The following is a 25,123-nucleotide window of genomic DNA, read 5'->3' on the forward strand; positions in this document are numbered from 1 at the left end:
TCTTTCCTTGCTGATGAGACTTGAAAGGACACCCAGACGGATCATCCCGACTCGGGATAACGTTGACATCTTTCCCATCGTGCCCCGGCCCGGCCCCGCCCGGCGCGAAGGCGGCGGGACCCAGCCCCCGGCGGGGCGGGTCGGGCCCGGGGCCGGGCCATGGCTGGCGGGGCGCGGGGTGAGCGGCGGCGCTCGGCGGGACGGGGCCGGGGCCGGCGGGGGGCTGGCGGGGCTGTGTGGGGCTCCCTGGCGGGCGGGCCGCGCTGAGGGGTCCCCGCCGTGTCCCCGCAGGCGCCTGGAGCGAGTGGCCCGTGGATCACTTCCTGCGCACCGGGCGCATCGGGGCCAGGGACGGGGCCGCCGTGCGCTGGTTCCACGCCGCCAACAGCAGGGCCCGGGCGGCGGAGGCCGCGCGAAGTGAGTGTGGCACAGGCCTCTTCCTCCTCCCCTTCCTCCTCCTCCTCCTTTTCCTCTTCCTGGATTCCCACGGCTCTTAAATTCCTCCGGGGTCGGGGACTCCAAAGCTCCCTGGGCAACCCCTGCCAATTCCTGACCACCCTTTCAATGGGGAAATTCCTGCTGGTGTCCAGCCTGACCCTCCGCAGGCCCAGCCTGAGGCCGTTCCCTCTCCTCCTGTCCCCGTTCCCTGGGAGCAGAGCCCGACACCCCTCCCCTTCCTATCATGGAGTTGTACAGAGCCAGAGTGGCCCCGGTGCACCCGCCTGGGCGGCATGTAAATTTATGTGAATATTAGAAAAATACACATTTGTATAAATTTATATATCATATCGTTTATCTTGAATATCATCACTAGTTCTTTTCTTCGTATTTCAGTATTCACTGTGTGTTGGATCTTCTGCAAAGCTGGTAGCACTTCCCAGATTCATTATATAAAGCTGTTTTCCAGGGCCTGAGCACTCCTAGGATGCCTCTTTGCCTGTCTTGTGTGTGAGCTAACATTTTCCTGGTCAGTTTTGGCAATAAGTCAATGGGAATGCTCAGTCTCTGCCAGTATTAAATCCTGTGCTTATCTTTCCGCTGTCAGGAACCCTATTTTCAGAGGAAAAGATTGGAAATTTAACAAGAGTGGATTCACGTGTTGGATGTCCATTTTTTTGTTCCCGTAAAGGAAAAAAACCCACGTGGTTACTTGGCCAAATGCACCCTCAAAGATCAATTTTCACATGGTTGTAGGCTTGCAAAGAGTTTAGTGACTGAAAATGCCCCAAAATTGCATCTTTGGTGTCACAGACAGCAGTTCCCATTGGAGTAAGGGTGCACGGGCTGGTGTAGACAAACTTGCTGGATAATTGGTGCCCTGAAGCACTGAAAGCTGAGGTTTAATTTCTCAATCCCCAGGTGATGTGCATATGGTGGAGGTGGATGTTCTTCTTCGGGGAGGGGACAGGGACCCCATCCTGGCTCACCCCCCGGACACTGACAGTGACATCACCCTGCAGGAGTGGCTGGCACAGATGGTCAGCACCAATAAAGGCATCAAGCTGGATTTTAAGAGGTATCTCAACAAAAAGATTGTTATGTTGTTTGCATTCTTTCCTGTTACAATTCTAACAGGCGATTGTCAACCAAACTCCTCCTTATTGTGCAGTTCAGCATGATGCATTCAGAAGTGTAATCCATACGGAAACACAGTCTATGATTCTCAAAGCATGGCAAGAAGAAAGCCTTTAAAAGTGTTTTGAACTACAAATAATGATTTTTTAATTCAATGAATTAGATACTGTGAGCAGAACTTTCCCATCGGGAAGGTGAAATGTTGGTGCCTCTCTGGAAGGCTTCTTACTCTGGCCTTACTAACTAAATGTTCAGAGGTTCGTTCACAGTTTGAATCATTAGCTGTTTTGGTTTTTGTTTTCAAATGGAAAACATACCTGAAACCCCCATGAGATTGCCTTGAAAGAGTTTGAAATGAGCTGTGATTTCCAGACATGGACCCTTCAGCTCCTGACTCTTGACTTTGTCTGAATTTCATGTGCTCAGTCTGTTTTGGCAGCAAATTACAAAGAGCTTAATCAATGTTTAAGTGCTCTATAGAAATGCAAAAACCCCCCACGAGATAGTTGTAAAATGTGATTTATGCCTGTGGTCCTGTGTAACACAGTCATGGTTTTCATGTGAAAGTTCATGAAAGTAAAAAAAAAACGTGGGCAGGCTAAATCCTTTTATTGTCACAGGATCTGTGTGTGTCCTGGGCAGAGAAGGGAAAAAAGAGCATTTGGCATAGGCATTTGTTTGGGCTTATTTCTTGTGAGTTTTGGTGGGGTTTTTCCTCTATTTTAATTATTGTTTAAATTGATTTTAAACTACCTACCTTTCATTTTTCCACGAGGAGTTTACAGCCAGGTGCAGTGATTCAAAAAAGCTTTTAAAAATACATTGCATTATAAAAATCTGATTGTATAAAAGCATTTAAAAATACACCATGCCGTGCAGACAGAGTCAAATAAGTGATAACAAATTTGATGTTCCTTTGGATTATATTTATTTAAATGTGATTGCTGAAGTTTTGGAGATTATTTCAATGGTACTTTAAAAATCTACTTTTTATATCTCTGCTCTATCAGCTTGATTGACCACATAATTACATTTCCTGCTGGCTTTGGCTACTGAAATAAATGTATTCTGCAAAAGGTTCTTCATTGTCCCACTTCAGAAATGCCAAAGTCATTTCACATGAAGTCAGCAGTAAGTCTGAATTTTCTAAATGCTGTGCGATGAAGCCGGTGCTCTCTGGGGTTTGCAGGTTTTTGAGGTTGGGTTTTATTGTTGTTGTTTTGCTTTGGTTTTTTCTTCTTTCTTTTTTTTTTTTTTTTTTTTCCCTATGTTGCTGTTTGGCTTTGGGCTTTTTTCTCACTACATTACTTTATACTTTGCAAGGGAAGGCATTCCACTGGCTCTGACAGCCCCTTGCATATGTGAAGACATAAACTGTTCTAGCCCCAGACAGTGTGAGAAATGCTGAATCCCACATGTTAAGCCACATCACTGGCTTTTTTTCCTAGAGAACTTGAGCTCATCTCAAGTGAGCAGAATTCCTGCCCCTGTGCACCTTTACCAACAGCACAAAAGACAAAAATACACCAAGTGACTTTACAGAGGAAACAAGACAAACAGCTCAGGGGACTAGTTGTTGACTTCAGAATGAACCTAATGCCAAAACTCTCACTGTAATGATTTTAAATTCCTTGATGTTACGGAATGCACTGATTAATGTGTTGTGATGGAAAGAAGATTTTCTTGGTGTTCATTTCTTTTTCCCGTTGTTCCCCATTGTTCCCCATCTCCTTTCTTTCTGCAGTAGTTTGAAAGTTTTGATAGGCTAGAGATCGAAAAAAGCTAATTGTGCTTTTTCTTCTGGCTTGACAGGAGAGCGGGAATATGTGAGTATGGATTTTGTTAAATGCTCACAGGGTGTCTGCACTGAAGTGATGCCAGCTCATTATTAGCAATATAATAATTAGCTGTCAGATGATAATTGGACAGGCAGGCTTCTGTGTGCTGCCACACTTTGGAACAGTGGGAAAAAAGCACAACAAGGCATTAAATGTTCAAATGGGTGCCTTTTCTCTCTTTTACTGGTCTGAAATTGGTCCGTGTTGGGCTTTTTATTCTCCTAGTACAGGTGCATCACTTTGCATGGATGTAAAGGTAATTTTGACATAGTGATAAAGTCTTTGCCACTTTGGGCGTAGTTAAGGTGGGGAGAGATGACGTTCCCTCTCTGGACTGAATATACAGCATTTGTGGCTTTCAGGTCTGATGAAACATGAGTATTGGAGACAACAGTGGCTTCCTTTGTTAAAACCCTTCTCAGGCCTGAGATGAAGAGGTGACAAGCTCGGGGGTCGTGTGGTGAGGCCAGGGAGTGCTGGGAGCAGGGAGTCTGGGGGTTTTACTCCTGCAGGGGAAGTCAATGGATGGCAGCAGGTACTGGTCCGGCAGCGAGAGTGTGGTGACACTGTGGTGACACTCCCATCCCGTGACCCAGTCCTGTGTCCTGGCACAGCCTGGCCGCCGTGGGACCCTCGCTGGAGCTGCTGGGGCAGATGGGGCAGCCCCTGGACAGACCCGTGTGGCTGAATGCGGACATCTTGCCTGGGCCCTGCGGGAGCTGCGCGCCACTGGACGCCAGCACCTTCCTGGGCACTGTCACCTCATCCTGCCCCTCTGCCACCCTGTCCCTGGGCTGGACCACAGGCTGCCACCACGGGCAAGGTAAGGGCAGGGCTCGTTTGCTTCCAGTGTGTGTCAAGTTGGCAGGCTGGGAATCGCAATGATTGTGGAACCTTGTCCTGTGCTGCAGTGTTTGACAGCAATCAGTCCAGTGCTGCAGTGGCAGCACAGCTGGGTGAAAGTCCCATCCTTTTGTTATTAAAATAAGCTGGTTTGTTCTTCAGGTCCTTCTCACCTGAAAAACTCTTCTGAGGGACAAACTCCTTAGCCTATGTTTCAGGGAGGGCTCTCCCTGAATCCTGGGAGCACTGGTTTGGTGATCGCGATCCCGGCATGTGTCCTGAGGAAAAACAGATCAGCTGAAAATGTGAAACTTTATCTCTTGCTTTCTTTGATCATTGGAATCAAATTGTGGGTCAGCCTTATCCCTAACATTTCATTTCTTTTGGATACTTGAATTTTTGCAGTAAACTTTCCAATTTTTATTATTGTAGTGTCTTTTTCACAGGCTTCCTCTTGCAATTGTCATTATGAGAAGCAGACTCCCTTCCAATATTATCTGGGGCCACCATGGCAGGATTATACACCATTCCCATTGCTACTTATTTGTTAGCAAGATTTAGTATTTTGTTCTGTGATATACTGCAATTTTATTAAACTGTTCAGTGCTTTCTCCCAAGTATTTTCAGTGCAGGAGGAAATTGCTGGGAAATGCATTAGAAATATTGGGTAACTCATGAGAATGAATTTCATTTTATCTTCATTCTAAATTTCAGGTTGTGGGAATACTAAGTAAGGTTCTACTATAAAACTTTAAAAAACCAGCTCATTTCAGTGGTTTCACCTAGAAGTTGCTGTTTGGCCAACAAAAATTCTTTTTAATATTTAGTGGTGTTTTTACTATTTTTAGTCATTACATTTCAAATGAGTAATTAAGAAAAAAGTTATTAACTGTTGTTATAGGATTTTCATAGCCTGTAGAAACAAAAGAACAGTTAAACATAATTTGAAATAGCTCCAGTCCTTGTAAAAATCTCAGCAAAGGCACTGTCAATATTTTGATGGCTTGATTTTAGCATTTTTAGACACTGGCTGCTTTTTTCTATATGTGTTTGATTTGTGTATAACTTCATTCCTAGTGGATTGGTTTAGTTTTTTGTCCCAATTTTTTTTTTCATGGTTTTATTTTTAAAGGGTCTCTGACAATGTTAAACTAGGCCGTACTGAAGTCAGTGGCAGCAGAGTTTTTAAGAGAAAGGGCCAAGATACATTAAAAATGCCACATTCTGTAGCTGTATGTAAAGTAAGTAAATATATATGTAAAGTATGGGAAATAAAGGTTTTTACAGTAAGTTCATTTTCCACGTTGATACTGCATTTATTGCATTTTTCCTCTGGGACATTGGTTGTTCAGAGCCATGTGGCAGAGTTTCACTGTGGAGTTTCGCGTTTTTCAGGAAAGCTGGATGTGCTGGTTTTGTGTCTCAGAAGGGGCACCAAGGGCCCCATGCTGTGTCTGGGGCTTGTCGGGGCTGTGAGTTCTGAGTGCCGTGTCTGTCCTCAGGCTACGAGTGGCCCATGGTGCAGGAGATGTCCCGGCTGTGCCACCCCCTGTCCCAGCCCGTGACGTTCGCGGTCAGGGCCACGCTGGTGCCCGGCTCTGTCCCACAGCTCCAGTGGCTGCTCCAGCAGTCCCACAGGTCAGTGCTGCTCCGTCCAGCATCCCACAGTTCCAGGGACCAAGCCAGAAGTGCCATGGGGCAGTGCCAGGCCCTCGGCCCTCAGCTGTCCTGACCAGCGTGTGTCTGTTGTGTCAAACACAGCACGGTCACGTGCCGTGCTGAAACCAACGGCTTTGGAAGTACTTCTTCTCTCAGTCCTGTATTTCCCCCACATCTCGAAGCATTTGATTCCTCAGATAGATGTGGTCACTATTAATTTCTTTAAAGTAGTTGAATTCCAGAATCTTCTTTTCATTACCTGCCATAAGGAGGAACTGTAATCCAGTTCTGCTGCAAGCGTTTCCTGAGATGAATATGGTTAAATAGACTAAATAGTTTGATGTTGCAATGGGGAATTCATCCGATCCAAAGACTTTGTATTGGATTTGCTATTTATAGTTTTTTTGTATCGTCTCCTGAAAAATGTCAAAGATTATATTTAGATTGGAAGTCAGGTGTTTCCCTCCAAGCTAATTAATTTTGCTGAGGCACTTGAAATGTGTTCAGTGGTTTTCATACAACAACTTACATTTTTCTTTACAAATTGTTCTTACAAACTCCTAACCATTTCATTATAAAAATTATTCACGTGTAATAGAATGAGAATAAAATTAACGTCCCACATACTGCCATTTTTCACCTGCTCTTACCCAGAGTTTAATAAAATTGTTCCAAACAAGGCAAAGCCCAAAACAGAAAACTTAAGAGTCTCTGAAAAATTTCTAATTGTTTAGAAACACGGTGAACAAGTAAAGTGCTGATATTATTTTTAACGGTGAAGACTTAAGACAGAAATTAGAATTAAGCTGTTTAAACCGGGAAATTATTTTAAAATATTGTTGCACTAAGAATACGTCTTATGAATTGTGCCAGTCTCAAATATCACTGGATACAAACATTATTCCCACTGAAATAGCAGGATTTTCTCTTTAACCTCAGCACAAAACTCAGGGATTTTTCAGTGTCATGATTAGAAGTCAGAAATTCCTGAGCCAGTTCTGCTCACATACAACTGAATTCTGAAATAAATAAGCAAGTAAGTAAGTAAGTAAGTAAATAAATAAATAAATAAATAAACAAATAAATAAAAGTAAATAAATAAATATTTCCATTTCTGAAAACTGAATAAATAAAAACTTACCCATTTGTAAAATTAATACAGTGCTGTTAAACAAGAGTGAAAAACTAAGTATATGTCATGTGGATGATGTGGAAGTGATGCTTTAACTCAGTAATGCTTTGGGGGATTTCAGTGTGTTTTGAGAAGTTCTGTGCAATTAATGAGAGTTGGGTTAGGTGGCATCTCTACACATCACTGATGTGACAAAGCACAGAGCACAACAATCACCTGCATCTGGGACTGCATCATATTTCCTGTTTTGAGGCTCAGCTTGTGATTATTTATTACTTTATCAAACCTTAAATGCTCAGTCTGGTAAATCTCTTCCCTGGATATTTACCTGAGGTTTTTTTATTTAACTCCTTCTGAGGTTTGGCAGAACAATCACAGATAAACTGGTCCAGGGGTGCAGTTGTTTATATTTAATTACATTTCTAAAATTAAGATGCTGTAATCCTGAGTATTTTTAGGAGCCTATTAGTGCAATGTCTTTGTGGTTTTGCATGCTTTAGCTTAACATACTCTTTTTCTCTTTGTTTTCTCTTTTTTCTGGACATAGATACAGCCTCACTGTCTGGACAGGAAAGGAAGACGTGTATTCTGTAGAAGACTTGCTTCTCATCCGAAAAAACTTTGATAAAAGTAGGGTTTATTATGACATTTTTGAGCCACAAAATACTGAATTCAAAAAAGCCATTGGAATTGAATGATAAATGCAAAGCAGGCAATGCCTGACCTTATAATGCTTTATATTGTAAACCCCTTTAAATGTGAGGATTTTTGGTTCAAAGAAATGCATTTTCCTTGCCAGAAGGACCGTGTTGAGCACATCTGTGGTTGTTGAAGGAGTTTTTGTTCAGCATTGTATAGAAAGGCCTCTCAAATAGAAATGTAGTGCCTTCCTCATTGTTCCCTGTCTGCTGTGTTGGATCCCTGGTGCCACACACTCCAGAAGGGGAGAATGGCTGCTGGTATTGTGCTGCCACTGCTCAGGTACTCTGCCTTGCGGTCCCCAGGCCCGTGGTCACCCTGCACATGGCCACCCTGCACGTGGTCATTGTGCCCATGGTCCCTGTGGCTGTGGTCTCCATGCTCATGGTCACTGTGTCTGTGGTCACACTGCCCAAGGTCACTGTCCATGGTCACCCTGCCCAAGGTCACTGTCCGTGGTCCCTGTGCCCAGGCAGTGTCGGAGCCATGCCACGGACGGGGAACAGCCCCAGCTGTTGCCGTGAGTTGGGCTCGGTGTGGCAGCAGTGGCAGTGCTGTCCCCAGCCCTGGGCTGGTTCCAGGGGACGTTCCCCCGTGGCTCTGAGGTGCCTGTGGGGCCGGTGCTCCAGCACATGGGGCCCGTTGGGTGATGGTGGCTCCGCTCGGCCTTCTCTGGGCCTGTGCATCCCTGAAACTCTCAGAATTCTCCCAAGTGGAAATTTCCTCTGATGAAAGCTAAACTCCTGCTAACCACTTGCTGGAAGAGCCTGACCTGGTTCATTGAAACCATTTATTGCCTCTTTTGCTGCTGCAATTCCTCAAAATTCACACAGACTGAGACACTGGCTCTGTGGGACTGGCTTCTGCCAAACACTACGAATGATACAAGAAAAACCAAAGGTTTCTGCCACAAGCCACAGGCACAGAGGACATTTTAGCTTCTGAATAAAAGCTAATGCCCTGAGAAGCATTACTTTTTCAACTTCTGGTCCTCGTTTTCCCGTTCCTCTCACATGGTTCCAGTGGGAATTTTGTTAACTCAGATACTGTAGGCAACATTTTTACAGGCTGTTAGTACTAAAGTAAACTACAGTAATTTTTGGTTCTTACATGGCATTGGTACAGATGTGATAAAAAAGTTAGTTACATTTCTTAATCCTAGATCTTGAATTATGATGGTTTCCCAATAAAAATCAAGAGTTCCTTTTTTACCTACAACTCCTTTGGGAGATTTATCTAATAATTGTTCTCTGTTATTGAGGGGTAGAGCTTTCTTCATTTTAGTCACCTACTAAGGTATGCTTGGCTAAAATTAGGAAGTATTTTTCTGCATAAGGTTGAAGACTACCTGATTATACTTTGGATAGCTAAACAGACTACTTGATTTAATTTGCAGCACCAAGTGAAGTGAGTGGCAGTAACCACCAAAGGGTCAGGCTTGGCTGTGCGATTTCTGTAGTGAGTTTGGAGAAACGATTCATTTTTCAGTTGTGGTTTGTTGCAGGCAGTTGCATTCATTGATTTGCAGGATTTCATCTCTCAGTGGTAGGCCTCCTTGGGACCACAGGGACACATTTTTCTGTTATTTAGAAATCTTCCCACTGACCAGTTCCCAGCTGAAGTACTGGCTGGGATTTGTTAAAACTCATTAAACTATTAAGTAAAAAAATCAGCACCTGCTAGAGATATTTTAAAGAAGTATATCTGAGCAATATGTGTGGATGTCAGTAAACAGGGATAATCAGATAAAATTAAAAGAAGACATCATCTGGATTACCAGGACATGGCTATGTGATGAATTCTATTATTATGTATGGATTATCCTATATGTATGAATTTCTGTATGTAACTTTTACCTATGGATCTTTGCTAGGCCCCTGTGAAGTTGTTTATGTCAGTCTAGTCTGACTTGCACATAAATAAATTAATTAATTTGATGTTGTTTCTCTGTGTTTATTCAAATGCTCTCCTAAAATAAAACTGTGTTGCTGTGGGACTGGCAGTGAGACAGTAAAGGACAGATGAAGTCAGGTATTTATTCTGGTGGGAACAGCAGGTCTCTGTTGCTCCAGCTGTAGCTGTCTTTTATTTTAGTATTTTTTCTTTTTCTTTCTTTCAGGGATCTGTTGCTTGTACTATAAAAACATTTGTAATTTACTATAGTTTCAAGCCTTGTATTTCTCTGTGAATTTGAAGGATGTTAGTAAATAGATACCATGGTAGAGAAGAGAGTTGTCATTGTGTCCTGCCGTGACAGGGAAGCATCTTAGTGGGAACAAAGCATTATCTATTTTCCAAGGTTTCTCTTATTTAAATGTGCTTTGGAATCAAAGGAAATGCTCCCAAAGACACATTTTCCAAACATGGTTCTCCTTCTGATGTTCTCCCCTTCTCCATCTTCAGCATCCGTTCAAACTGTTATGCATTTCTTAACCTGCTCTGACTGAAATAAAAGTCCACACACAAAGTATTTTTTTCCAATTCATACCTTCTAATTAAAGCTGAGGGTCTTTAAAACTCATTTAATAATGTGGTGATTAAATGGCCCCATCGTTTCCTCTAAAGAAAAAATACAGAAATTAGAGTGTTGGGAATTAAAAATACTTGGATTGGTTTGTTTTAGCAAGGTTAGGAAGAGTCTATTGGACTACATGAATTGTACCCTACATTATATCCAAGAAAGAGGGAGGCTTTTCCATGGATTTTAGTGTTCCTCTGAAATTTTTGATTAAAAATGTCTTTCAATTTTCAGACCGTTTCTTTTAACAAGGGTAAAGGTAGTAATGTAGTAAGAGGCATTATAGTAAGAGGAAGTGTTTGGACAATTGTTTACAGAAAGATTTATTGATCCATAAACTTATATTAATTAGAGGTATTTTTCTAGCCAAAATAATTGATTTCTTGAAATTTTAATTGAAAGCCAATTGTGTTTTCAATTTGCCCTTGTATTTTGATGCTCCCAGACACCTCTTTTCTGTTTGTTCTCCTTTTTTTTTTCAGGAATATCTGTTTGCTTCCAGTAATATTAAAAGTACTATATTGTCTATATTGTCTTCTGAATGTAAATGTACTAAATGGTCTTCTGAAATTTGAACTTATATATTTTTGGGGAGTTGCATGGTAATTTTTAATATCCTGAGGCTTTGACTTAATTTCCTTGAATTAACTTGAAATACTACTTTTACAATTTTTTTGGCCTCATTCCTTTGACTTGATTCCCTTGAATTTTCCAGTGATCCCTTCTGTCATTGTTGGTTCCACTGCTCAGTCGTGTTTTCTCCCTTGTTGTACAGGAAAACAGTCACAGGTTCATAATCTCAGTGGGGATCTGCCCAAGCAGAACTAGTGTGTTTTCAAAAGGTGCTCCCATTAATGTGCTTTTAAAATATACGTACAGGTCAGGTTTACCTTTTAAAATTGATGTTTTGGAGAGAAAGCAGGCTGTAACTCACTCTGTCTGTGAAACACGCCTGAAACTGTTCAAAATTGCTGATGTTTTTGGGGAAAAAATACAGGAATTTACTGCAGTTCCTTAGCGTGCCTCTTTGTCTTTGGGTTTCAGGACCTTGGGAATAATAGCCCTGTGTACATTTCTAGAAAACATCTCTGGTGTTCAGCATAAGATCTCAGCATCATTTTTAAATATCCAGACATACATTTTGGGACAAAATGCTTGGATTAACATGAGATCTGCAGCTGCCTGCATCATCAGTGCAGGAAATGCCTGGCTCAGGTAACTGGTGCTGCTGAGAAACAGGAATTTTTGCATATTTATACATATGTGTATATATATATATATATATATATATATATATATGTTGGAGTGCTTGTTACAAAAAAGGTCAACTTGTGTACAGGAGTAAAAGACGTATTGTCTTTCCAAGAGGATTAACTTTTATGGGTCTTTTATTGGAATATTTAGTGATGACAATTGGAATTCTATCCCGTTGACTCTGAAATCCCCCCCTGCGCATTCTTAAGGCGTTTTGTTATGAACAAATTTGATCTCTTTGAAGTTAGTGCAGTGTCAGTAATATTTTACAGTGAAAATGTAAGGATCCTTATTTATAAATCCCTTCCTTTAGTTGGAAAAGTAATTAGTTCTGCTGTATGTCACGTGCAGAGATAAAGGTCTTACATGGGATTGATGAGGAAAAAAGGAAATTTAGTGCCTACTTAGTTTACTGTTTTTCTTGTATTGCTGCATCAAATTATGGCAATATTCTTTTGGAAGTGCTGTGTAATTGTAAAAGACAAAGATCGAAACAAAGCAATTACTCCTTAAAAGCAAAACCAAATTAAATGTGCAGGGAAAGATATTTTGAAGCCTGTGTTTTGAACATTGCACCTTAAACACAACCTTGAAAACTGCTAGTTTATGACATTTTTGTGTAGTGACTTGTTCTTAAATCTCTTAAACCAAACTAATGGGAGTTCTTATATAATCACTGCTTTTTGTGAAGCCGCCACTATTTGTTTTGAAGTTACTTTCATTGTATGGTTTCACAGCACTTTGTAGAGAAAATGAAGACTAGAAGTAAAAAAAAACCAAAAAATCCAAATTGTTCTTCACCTTTCCAAACTAACCAGGTAGGTTCAAAATCTGCTGTGGGTGTGCGTGGCTGGTGTCAGCTCAGCCCAGTGTCACTGTGTCACCGCAGTGCTCAGGGCTCAGAGGCTGGGATCCCTCTGAGCACTTCCACTGGGAGCTGTGGGACCACAGCCCTGGACACCAGCCAGGGGCAGCTTTGTGTGCCAGCAGCCACCGAGGACACCTGGAAGAGCTTGTTTTTAACCCAGGATTTAACATCAGGAACTCGGGTCAGGCTGACCGTGCTTTTCTGAAAAGAACATCGGGGTGGCTGGGAAATGTCATGGATTAAGGCTTCAAAGATAACACAAGTGCATCGCTGCTCCACAAGTGGAACCACAGGAAAGCTTCCGGCAGGTGGAAAGAGCCCCTCTCACACCATACTTTGGACAAATATAGCTGTATTGGATTAAATCGAAGTAACTGTTCCCATTTTCTTGTACTGAGGCAGCCTGAGAAACACTTCTGAGTGAGTACGTTTTGCAATGACTCATCATTTCCTGAGTAGTGAATAAAAGCATGTGCTTATTTCCATGTTCCCTCTGAGGGGGAAAAAATAACTTTTATTTATTCAGCATAACAACAGCAAGAGAACAAAGCTTTTTCCTTTGAAGGTCACTTGCAACAGTAACACAAATAATAATATTAACACCTCACACTACTTTGCATCACAATCACAAAAGACTGGTAACACTTCCAAAAGACTTTCCTTTTGAAGACATTTGCCACTTCCCTCCATTTTCTGAGCATTTTGTAGAAAAAATATGGTTTCATTTGAGGGAGCCATAGTCCCATATACATAATTAATTTTAAAATCAAAACAGCATAAATTGGGCTTTATATCCTTAGCAAAAATACCAGTTAGAACACCTGATGATAGTCAATTTCATCTAAAAAGAATTTGTGTTTTTTTAAAGATCTATTTTCCCATTCAAATTTTTAACTTCACTAAAAGATGAACAGATGAGAACTTGCCATTTCCTTTTATATTATCATGAGAACATGTGGACAATATATTCTGTGTAGAGCCTAATTTGTACTCAGTTAATACTGACATGTGTTGTTCCACATAATTTCTGTATCATAAAAATACATCCACATAATCCTTTTTTGTACCTGGTGTACACAGGGGCTGATCTAGGAAAATCTGAAGGAAAAGGCAGAACCTGAATGGAAACAAATACTCCCAAAATGTTATTTACAGAAAGTATATGTTTCTTCTAATCCCCTTTAAATGGTTTAATGTTTAGAATCCCCATTAAATTGTTTTATGGTGATGATCCCCATTAAATAATTCTATGTTTGTGATCCCCTTCAAATTATTTTATGTCTCCGATCCTCTGTAAATTGGTTTAAGATCCCCTTAGCACTGTTTTATGCTTAAGATCCCCGTTAAATTGTCTCCTACTAAGTGCAAAGCTAAATAACATTACAGGCTTTTGTTAGGCAATGTCAGGTTTGACTGAAGCTGCAGCAAGACAGGTAGTACCCACTGAGTATTTTCAGGAAAAACATACCTAATTTCAGTGTACTGAAATTCACATTACACAGACACTATTTCAATACAACTAATTTCTATAAATTACAACAAAACAGAACACATTCACTCTTTCTCAGAATTTAGAAGATGCGATGTGTGCTAAATGCAGGTAAATGCTAAATGCAGTTGCAGAAATCCAGCATCTATGGGATGCACACAAAGACAAGGGAGATACTTGGAATCACAAGACAGGAAAGGAAAGCAAAGGAAAGGAAAGAAAGATTTTTAGATAGAGATACTTAAAAATACACAGTAGCTTGGAGGCTGCAGAGGACTGCTTTCCACATGTGGGAAATTCAGTCCTCTGTTTCAAATTAGGCAAAATGTGGGTTTCCATCTCCCAGGTGAGTTTTGTAACGACTCAAAGAATCACAGAATGGCTTGGGTTGGAAACCATATGAACTAAAAGGCCATCTCATTCCAAGCCCCCTGCCATGGGCAGGGACACCTTCTACTAGACCAGGTGGCTCCAAGCCCCATCTAACCTGGCCTGGAACACTCCCAGGGATGGGGCGGCCACAGCTTCTCTGGGAAAACTGTGCCAGTGCCTCAACTTCCCTTAAGTTGTTGGGTTTTCTTTTTAAAGTATGTCTGAGCAGGAGGACAGAGCTCTCCCCTGCTCCTAAATGTGTGTGTGTGTGTGAAGTGTCCCTGCTCATGAAGACACGCTGGGTGTGTCCCAGCACCTGGACCTCTGAAAAAGACTCTGACTGGAGGCAAATTGCTCCAGCCTGACATGGAGGTCTCTTTTTGCGGGACTCCAGAACTGCAGAAAGTGACAGAGCCTGTTTCAGGTGTAGGCTCTGCCTCCCGCACCCTTGCTTTTCTGAAGAGAGCGGATTCCAGGAGCTGTAGATGTAGCAGCCCGAGGTGTACAGTGCCTGGGGACAGCGTGAGCAGGACTGGCTGGTGGCACACCCAGGGCTCGTCCCTTGCCCTGCTGGGCTCCTGATGGCGCTGCCGGCGCCGTGTGCTGGGCTGGAGACCTCCCATGCTGTGCACCGCTATTCCCAGTGCCAGCCAGGTGTCTGAGGCACGCTCCCAGCCCTTAGCTGGAATTCCGTGGGCAGCACAGCTCTGCAACACGAGTGTTATCAACTCTGAAGTGTCAGCTCGCTTGCAGTGAAGCTGCTGAGGCCAGGAGACACTGCTGGTGTGCACCTGCTGCCACCCACCCCACTGCAGGCTGATGTCTCTGGGTTTTCTGCATATGTACAACCTGGACAGAGGCAGTCTGGTGTCCAGCATCAGAGTCAAATGCTTCAGGTTCCCAAATTCCATGTGCACCACCTCTCTGGCTGCTGAAAGGGTGTGTATTTGGGGAAATCTAGGAGGGGTAGTATTTACAACCTACAGGGAGAACAGTAATGCTTAAGGACCATTGTGGGTTCAGTCTGTCACAGGCAAGTTGAAAGCTTTACAAAACCAGCAAAACAAACACTCCTTAGTTTGCAGAAGACAGCCTCATTAAGTAAGTATGTCTTTTCAATTAGTTTCTGGGCTATTCCACTCATCCTGAGGCAGACATTACTTTACATCACAGACCTGCTCTATTTTGTGATACATACCATTACAGTCAAGGACTGCAGTGAATATTTACATATCATAAAAATCCCCTTTGCTCTCCTGTTAAAGATTCAGTAATTGCTGAATCTGCTCAGACAGTAATCTGCTCATAGGGCCTTCTCCGCAGCAGATTCGTATCTTTGGCCCCCTTAGGGAAAGCAGATCCTGGTGGTACTAAGTGAGTTTGTCCATAAGAAATCATTCCAGACACTGTGTTTACGACAGTGAGCTCTGGAACTGGAGGGCGGGGGTTCACATTCAGTGGTGGCAGAAGGCCTGGCCTTGCCTGATCCAACACTAAGGCTCTTGAACTCCCTTCCCCTAGAGGAGCCTGATTTCTGCCTCTCGGAGAAACAGGCGACATCTTCTCCAGAACTCTTCTTGGACTTGGTAACAAAGTCTGGTACGTAGAAAGAATCTCTTTATTTCCTTTTGGTGACTTACTGCCTTTCGTATCTGCAGCAGGAATTAGACTGTTAGTTAACTGAGAACTGGAGACATTGTAATTTGGTTCTCCACGTCCTTTCTTGATAATGCTGCCAAGGTTTGAAAGTAAGCTGATTTGTCCCAAGCTGGCATCCATGCCCATGGGAATCTCACTGGGGTTATGTTTCTCTTGAACAAGAGGAGTCTGATAGTTTATTGCATCGCGTAATGCTCTCCTTGACACAGTTTGATCAGAGGTTTTCAATACATGAGCAGCGTCTTTCCTATCTCTACTTTCGTGGCTGGTGGTGACGCTCTTGCATATGTCAAGGTCACTGACTTTACAGGAGAGCTCTTCTGTGGGACTGATACCCTGAAGTTCTTGTGAAGAAGCAATTTTCCTCTGCTGAAACACTGTTGGACAGCACTTTAGCCACGGATCACACTGCAGCACCTGAGTCAACTTGAACCGTGCTGGCGTTGAGCTGGATTTGGTCATTAGCGGCACTCTTTCAGGTGAGTTGTCCTCCTGTTGTCCACCATAGAGCTCCTTAAAGCTGAATGGGTCTTCTGGACTCTCGTTTGATTCTATTTCTGATGGGGAGATGCAGTCATCTGGGGGAGTGCATTCCTCAAGGTCTGGAGGAGGCACGTTCAGGTACTGCTTTATTTTCTGCCTCCCTGACGCGGACTTGTCTGTGGTGATGATGATCACTTCTTTCCCTCGTGCCTTGCAGGCCTTAAGCAGAAGCTCCAGGGTGTCTCTGTCGGCAGCGTTGATTGCGTACACCAGTGCAGAGCAGTTGGAGTGGTCTGGCAGGCTGGGGTCAGCCCCACTCATCAGCAGCAGAGACACCACTTCAGGGCCTGCTTTTTCCAAGCAAGCGTGCATCAAGGCTGTCTTCCCAGACTTGTCCTGTATGTTGGGGTCAGCCTTGTTGTCCAGCAGGTATTTCACCATCTTGGCCTTGCTGGCGCTCTGTAAGTCCACGTGTTTGGTCATGCAGGCGATCATGAGTGGGGTCTCACCCCTGCTGTTGCTCTCATTGACGTAGGCCCCGCCGTCGATCAGCAGCCGCGTGAGGCGCAGGCGCCGCTGGTACACGGCTTTGATCAAGGAGTAGCCCTCGGGAGGCACGTCCACTGCCTCCATCATCCTGCTCTGCCCACCTGCACCCTCCTAGGGCTCACAGACACACCTGGCTGCCTGAGAAACCACACAGGTCCCTTGGAGAGAGAAAAGAAGGACAAGCGAAAAGCAGGAGAAGAGAAAAGCAGGAGAAGCGAAAAGAAGGAGAAGGAGAAGGAGAAGGAGAAGGAGAAGGAGAAGGAGAAGGAGAAGGAGAAGGAGAAGGAGAAGGAGAAGGAGAAGGAGAAGGAGAAGGAGAAGGAGAAGGAGAAGGAGAAGGAGAAGGAGAAGGAGAAGGAGAAGGAGAAGGAGAAGGAGAAGGAGAAGGAGAAGGAGAAGGAGAAGGAGAAGGAGAAGGAGAAGGAGAAGGAGAAGGAGAAGGAGAAGGAGAAGGAGAAGGAGAAGGAGAAGGAGAAGGAGAAGGAGAAGGAGAAGGAGAAGGAGAAGGAGAAGGAGAAGGAGAAGGAGAAGGAGAAGGAGAAGGAGAAGGAGAAGGAGAAGGAGAAGGAGAAGGAGAAGGAGAAGGAGAAGGAGAAGGAGAAGGAGAAGGAGAAGGAGAAGGAGAAGGAGAAGGAGAAGGAGAAGGAGAAGGAGAAGGAGAAGGAGAAGGAGAAGGAGAAGGAGAAGGAGGAGAGGTTCGGAGAGGAGAGGTGAGGAGAGGTTCGGAGAGGAGAGGTTCGGAGAGGAGAGGAGAGGTTCGGAGAGGAGAGGAGAGGTTCGGAGAGGTTCGGAGAGGAGAGGTTCGGAGAGGAGAGGTTCGGAGAGGAGAGGTTCGGAGAGGAGAGGTGAGGAGAGGAGAGGTTCGGAGAGGAGAGGTTCGGAGAGGAGAGGTGAGGAGAGGAGAGGAGAGGAGAGGAGAGGAGAGGAGAGGAGAGGAGAGGAGAGGAGAGGAGAGGAGAGGAGAGGAGAGGAGAGGAGAGGAGAGGAGAGGAGAGGAGAGGAGAGGAGAGGAGAGGAGAGGAGAGGAGAGGAGAGGAGAGGAGAGGAGAGGAGAGGAGAGGAGAGGAGAGGAGAGGAGAGGAGAGGAGAGGAGAGGAGAGGCTTTAACTGCTAATTGCTCCTGTAATCACCTTTGTATTTCATGAAAAAATATGAAGGGAAGAAAAGAAGAAAGGTTTTCCCACCCTTTAGACTTACAACAAATGTATTAAAAACTTCTTAAAAAAACCCTTCAAAAATATTTTAATATAATTATAACATTTATATAAGATTAAAACATGACTGACACCTTCTTACTTTTTGACTGTCCTTTACACAGTCCTCTGCCTGAGCCAACAGTATCAGCTCTACAACAAAAGAAACATTTGACAGCATCAAAGAGAATAAGGAGATCTCACACAAAAAATTAAGAGCTTAATGTGGCATACATAACAAAAGGTGCTATATGACTGTATACCTGCAGACATGCAACTAAAACTTCTATGTCTTGTATGTTCTTGATTACCTGTGTGTAGGGAAAACCTTCAGAGAAAAAAAAAAAGATCAGTCTTTAATTGGCAGAGCAATATTATTTCAATACAAGATTAGATATATATTAAATTATTACATTCATTTATTTACAATATATTTCTAGAGAAATAAAAATTATTAACTAGTTACCTGTAAAGGAAATTAATTAATCATTTTTATTCATCACTGAAAACACTAGTAATGTTCTGGTACTGAAATGCAGTAATTTCATGCTGTTTTACTGTGAATATCAAAACTGAAGGATGATCTCAGTATACTTTGTTCCAAAAGTCCAACAAGCAGAAAAGATGAGAGTCAGGTTTCGTCCCTGGAAATCTGGGGAGGAAACCTGACTTTGACTGGTGGCTTGGTTTTTTTCACTCCTCTGTCTTGATAAAAATTTTTTAAGAGGTAATTGCATTGAAATTACTTTAAGGATTCACTCCATTATACTGAAAGTACAGGACTCAGTACTGTCTATCTCAGTTTTCATTGAAGTGCAAATCATTATTATGATTTTTATGCGTACTTTTGACAAGTAATGTATTCAATATTATTGTAAAGTCTTTTATAAAAGTATCCAATCAATTTGTTCATTTAGGTTTCCAGATAGAAACTGCAGAGAAATATCTGGTGGATAACACACACGCTGGAATTTTGATTGTGTTCTCCCCTGGTTTTGACCTACCTGGAGGTTATTGGTGTTTTTATATTTCTTTCCTATTTATCTAAAGCTCTGCTGATACTTAACTGCTCCCTTTACTTAATTGACAGCATATAGCTCCTATTACATAGGGCTTTTCATCTGTAGAAAAACCTTTTATGGCCAAAAGAACATGAAATATGAAACAGCATGGAAAGGGAATAATGCTACCTGAAGTCGTGGAGCAGGTCAGGGCTAAAGGTGAGGCTGCTTTTCTGACATCTCATCTAATCCCTCCTCTTGCTTAAATTTGCTGTTTCCACCGATTTCAGCAAGACTGTTGATCTGAGAGGGGTGGAAGGCTGATCTAAGACAATAGTTGAAATTTGAAAGTTAGGAGTAAATAGTGTTGGCAGGTATGAACCTGCCTGGAAAAAGCCCGAGATGTTTCTGTGCAGAGAAGAGTGAAGAGAAGATTCATGAAATGGGAAAGAGAAACCCACAAATACTTCAGAACCAGATATTAATCACAATCAAAAGAAAGTGTTTCAGAGTGACGACGAGAACAACATAATGCAGAACACGCTCCCAAGGGCTGGATGAAGCCACAACTTCATGCACATATCATATCATATCATATCATATGTGTTAATCATATCACACCTGGACTGGATACAGCCTGCTCCAAAACCCCCACAGGTGGCTTTTTTGAAGTGAAAGACCACAGGTCAAGCAGATTCCCCAAAATAGTAATTTATTGGATAGTTCATTGCCAATCAGTGCTGAACAGATTGAGATTATACAACATTCCTAAATGTAACTAACTGTTGTGTCAGAAGTACTTCATGAGTTCATAAGTTATCGGGACTGACACAGTTGCCTCTCACCTGTGAAGGTAAACTTTGAAAGCAGCTTCAAGCTTTAAAGCAGTTTGAGAAATGAGGAACTTAGGGAATGCAGTATGTGACACTGGAATCATGGAGCCAAATCACTCACAAGTTCCTCTTATTCTTGTACAAATAATATTTCTGCACTGTGCTTTCTGTCTAGAAAATGCTTAGTTTTGTTTTCAAACAGTAATATTGTCCTGGAAAGTACTCTGAGACAAAATAGCACCAGGCACCTCATAGTATGAAAACCTGATTTTGAATCTAATAGTCTAATCACAGCATTGAAGGGGAAAGAGCCCATAGATGTTGTAACAAATAAACACAGGCAACAGTGTCATGAATCCGTGATATGAATGAAGGAGTTCTTGCAAAGTATTCCTCACCTATTTAATGTGAGAGCCAGATTTCCTGCCCTCCGTGCCTCAGCACCCTCACAGTTAAACAAGCTCTCACAGTTGTGTTTAGAGAGTCTAGAATCATTCCAGCAAAATTGTCATTGATTCTCATCTCGGAAAAAAGATGTGCTTTCACACTCAAAGACCATAAGCATTTAGGTATTTTAATGATTCTTCATATACACATTAAACCCGGCAAATTCAGTCGGGATAGTAAAAACTTGTTTTCCTAATTTAAATTTACCACATACGAATTACTTTTGATTAAAAAAAAAATAAATTTACCATCCCAAGGCTGCCAAAACTACTCCACCACCACCACCCCGAAGTTCCCACCGCAACTTGCAACCTCACGGCTCTAAAGGGCTCCCTGCGAGGAGCTGGGAAAAAAAGCAAGGACTGCAAACTTCTCCGCAGAGAAGTGGCAGCACACACAGTAACACATAAACACCACGAACACTAAATAAAGGCTGTGAGAATTAGTTTAAATACTTTACCCGAAGCGGCAGCGCCGTTCCCTGCGCGCTCTGCTCCCTGCGGACGGGACGGAGCCGCCGCTCTTGGCGCTCCCGGCGGCGCCGAGCGACACCGGGACACTCGGCAACACCGGGACACCGAGCGCCGCCCCCGGCACCGCCCTCGGCCTCGGCACAGCCGCTGCCCCTCGCAGCCCCCACCCCCGAGCCCACCCCCGCACGGCCCCAGTGCCCCCTCGCACCTGCGATCCCGCCGTGCTCCCCACCGCTGTTCCCCCCAGCCCCAAATCCGGACCCACAGCACCCTCACATCCCAGTGTGTCCCCTCACACCCTCAACACCCCACAGGTGCCCACATCTGCTTCCCTTCACCCCCGTCCACACCCACACTCAAACACCCTCATCCCTCTTCAGACCCCACACACCCCTCAAACCCCGGATTTGCCTCAGACCCTTCACATCCCTTTAAACCTCTCACACCCCATATATCCATCAGACCCCTCACACCCTTTGCCCTCCTCGTACCCCACACCCCCCATAGACTCCTCACATCCCACATCACCCTGCTCCTACCCACCTCTCTCCCCTCCTGTCACCCCACGTACCCTCACACCTGCACCCCCTCCTTCTCTCACACTATCCCACAGCCTCACAGCCCCATACACCCGGTCACCCCACTCCTCCTGACCCCATCCCCTCTCACACCCCCGTCCCCCTTCCCCACAGCACCTCCGGAGGTTTCCCCTGGTGCAGAGTGGCCACCCCTGCTCCGGACAGAGACAGCACCGAGGTGTCTCTGGCTCTACTTTGTGATCTCCTTAGGTGCAGCCAACAGAGAAACAACCCACCGAGGACATTCTTCACCACCACACTGTTTCCAGCCACCCAGGGCCAGCATCTAACGAAATTGAGAGGAAGCTCCCAAGGAGGTGCTTCCCTCAGGTGTTACCAAGTTTGACTTTGCAGTAGTTCCTAGTTAGTTTCACAGGCTAAAATCCTGTGGAATTTCAAAGCACAGACACTTCTTGGTTTTCATGCAGCTTAGGACACTTTCACAAAAACACAGTGGCGAGGATCTCTGGAGGTCATCCAGTCCAAGCCTCTTGATCACCCAGGAGCAACTAGAAGCCACCTACCACCATTTTTAAAATGTCTCCAAGGATAGAGACTCCACAACCTTTCTGGGCAGCCTGTGCCAGTGCTTGGTTACTCTCACAGGGAAAAAGGGTTTCCCGGGATTCAGCGGAAGATACTTAATTCAGTCTGTTATTGGCTCATCGAGTGCTCCTGGGAAAGATCGAGCTCTGTCTTGTTTGCATTCTCCTCTCAGATATTGGTGTACAGCAGTGAGACCCCTCCTGGCCATTCTCTCCTCCAGGTTAACCAGAAGCAGCTGTCTGAGCCTTTTTACTTGTGACAAACATCTTGTGGGGGTCTTCTGAGAGAGAATGCCAAAGGCTCTACTGAAATCCAGGTGGGCACTGTCCACAGCCTTCCCTTGCGCCGCCTGGTTCATGGCAGGAGGTCTGCGGGTTGCTCTAGCTCCACTTTGCCTTGGAGCAGCCAGCCTGACACTTCCCGTGGCTGAGCTGTGCTGAGCCCTTCTTCAGCTGCTGGGTGCCTGTGGTGGTGCTCATGCGGTGCTCTCAGACACATTTGTGAGCCACAGGACTTCCTGATGGTCCCCAGAGGCTCAAGGGTATTTCCTCGGAGTGCAGCTCGCAGGGCGTCCTTGCAGACACTGCTCACCACAGGGGTTGTGTGCAACCCTGCACTCCCCTGGCAAGGCACGGCTGCCTCACCACCCTGTGTCAGCACACAGTAACACTCACCAGGTGAGTGCAGCACACCAGCAGGGGAGATGAGGGTAAACTGGGAGCCAGGAAATCCACCATGGTCCTACAACGAGCAGCAAGTCACAGCACAGCATCCATCTGCACAGGAGTGATTTCGGCATCCCAGGAGAGAGAAGGTTCCAGGAGCAATGTGAAGGGGGTTTGTACCTTGCTATTTTTCCAAAGTGCACGTCAGGATCAATGAGAAGCCATCATGACTAAGAGCTGGATAAATGGTATGAATAAGCCACAAAGACAAACAACATTCTAAGGGCAGGTTCCTCAGTTACTCTTTAATCTTCTCTTTCAAAAACTAAGTTGGGAGAATGTCCATAGATGTTTTGGGATTTTTTCTCCCTGTGGTAAGATTCTAATTATCTTTGTTTTCTTTTCCTTGCTACCTCATCCACATTCTTAACACTCAGTCTTTGCCCTACAGCCTCAGAAAGGCATGTGTACTGAGCACCCACTCTTCAGGAGTTTACTGCTCTTCACAGTCCTGTTGCTGGATTAATTCTGTGAGATGGAGAGGCAGTGTACACTTGTGTATATACCAGCACTCCTGCTGCTGAAACAGCACCACTTCTGTGGTTCTTGCAGCTCTAAATGTCCCTTTTCTTATTCTTCCTCCCATCCTTGCCTGCATTGTGGTGTTGAGCTTGATAGCCAACATGAATCATTGACCAAAAAAACCCACCCAAACAAACGTGTATCAAACCAGCTCTTGGAAGAACACTTTTATGAAGATAATTAGATTTTTTTCTTATAAACATCACCATGGATACTCTTGGTTGGGTAGAAAAACAACCATTGGTATCAAGAAGTTCCTGCTAAAAGTGAAGGAGAGTGGAAAGCCAGAGCAGGAAACACAACTATGAGGCACAAATTTTATTATAAAACACAGAAGATGTTTCCATATGCACATGGCATATTTGTTTATCACACATCCTGATAGCCCTCTCCTGTATTTCACTGACAGTTGGGCTACATGGATATATACCAGGAGAAAGTTTCATAGTTACAGAATTCTAATATTCTAATATTAAACTAAAAATGTTTGTTACAAATGAATATTTTAGGTTGCTAAAGGAATCACTGGAAAAGGTACTGTATACTGAAAATCAGGTTCAATATAAAATTGAAAGTGCAACAAAGTTCATTGGCATGCTTCACTCTACTACTCCCTACTTGTTCAAGCACATGGAACAAAATCTACAGTCCATCAATCTAAAATTAAAATCAAACAAAAGTGGTACATGTGGAAGCTGAGGACAGGAGAAAGAGTATGAATGGGAAAGGGTGAGGATACAAAGGAATAAGGGAGACCTTGTCACTGGGTTACAGGGTTCAGAGTGGACCTCCCCGCAACACGTAGCCTCGGGCTTGACCAAAGCTTGAAGTGCCTAACAGCACTTAAACTTACAGGCAATGAATTGATAGTCTAATTTAACAAATTTAACAAGGGACTCCGTGGAATTTACTAGAAGCATGACAGTAACTAACAGATAGGCCTGACATATGAATCTAATGCTTTTAGGAACTGGAGAGCAACATTCCTACTCCATTTGCTGTAGCACAGCCACATGCTCATGGCCCCAGGGCCTGTTCAGGTGTGTACAATCCTTGTACAGGTTCATCCCTGTGGGAAATCCCCCCGAGCTCAGGGAAGGTCTCACTTAGGAACAACGTTTGTAGGGTCATGACGTTAGTCATAGTAACGTTCCGTCTGGAGTGCAATTCTGCTTGGCAACTTTCCTTGAACGTTCGATAACGAAAATGTTTGCCCACTTGGACTTGCTTGTTAGCTTGCAGCAGATCCTAGGAGCAGACAGTGTATCTGGTAACTCAAGAGGAGCTCAGCCTAGGTGCTGCTCATCAAGGCCCTGCAACCTAAGGAGCATTTCTGAGATCACAGTGTGGCCCCAGGTGGGTAATTCTTGATAAACTGTGCCCAAATACGGGCAGGCGGGCAGGAAAATGACATATTTAGTTTTTTGGATGCTAGTTGTCAGTAAGTTGCAGGAAGCCCAGCACAGGACTGCGGGCCTGGAGCCCAAGAACCCTATTTTGGGAAGGTGGTCTCAGAGCCGAAAGGCCTGGCTTGGCAGCTGGCAGTCCAGGCACACTTGAGGGCCTGTGGGGTTCAAGTGTTGTCAACCACAGATGGGCCTTTCCTTGTCTTTGGGGGTCCTGGGAACAAGCTAAGTCAGCTGCTCCACTTTGTTTACAGGAAAATAAGAGAATGAAAAGGAAGGGAAATAGTTAAATTCTATATGACATCCCCACCCCCTGCCTAGTCTTGGATTTTGCTTCCCATGAGAAATTGTAAACACTCTGTCCTATCTGTTTGGTGCTGGCCAACCTTAGCCTACACCAGCAAGAACTCATTCAAGGGAAGGAGCCATGATTGCTTACATATGTAATTACTTATATATTA

The 25,123-nt window shown here is 44.0% G+C and overlaps 2 protein-coding genes across 2 annotated transcripts; one reads left to right on the forward strand and one right to left on the reverse strand.

Annotated features, from left to right (window-relative positions):
- The first annotated feature begins 106 nt into the window (after nt 1–106).
- FAM151B (family with sequence similarity 151 member B) lies at nt 107–9,683 on the forward strand. Its single transcript, XM_063422711.1, has 6 exons — nt 107–178; nt 292–417; nt 1,360–1,516; nt 4,028–4,236; nt 5,759–5,894; nt 7,595–9,683. Exons 1-6 carry the CDS (start codon nt 160–162, stop codon nt 7,743–7,745), a joined length of 798 nt encoding a protein of 265 aa, XP_063278781.1. The 5' UTR covers nt 107–159; the 3' UTR covers nt 7,746–9,683.
- Nucleotides 9,684–12,941: 3,258 nt separating this feature from the next.
- Nucleotides 12,942–17,116, reverse strand: ANKRD34B (ankyrin repeat domain 34B). Its single transcript, XM_063422658.1, has one exon. It carries the CDS (start codon nt 17,023–17,025, stop codon nt 15,535–15,537), a length of 1,491 nt encoding a protein of 496 aa, XP_063278728.1. The 5' UTR covers nt 17,026–17,116; the 3' UTR covers nt 12,942–15,534.
- Nucleotides 17,117–25,123: the final 8,007 nt, after the last annotated feature.

The sequence above is a fragment of the Prinia subflava genome, chromosome Z (assembly GCF_021018805.1).
Source record: "Prinia subflava isolate CZ2003 ecotype Zambia chromosome Z, Cam_Psub_1.2, whole genome shotgun sequence".
Classification (NCBI taxonomy): domain Eukaryota; kingdom Metazoa; phylum Chordata; class Aves; order Passeriformes; family Cisticolidae; genus Prinia; species Prinia subflava.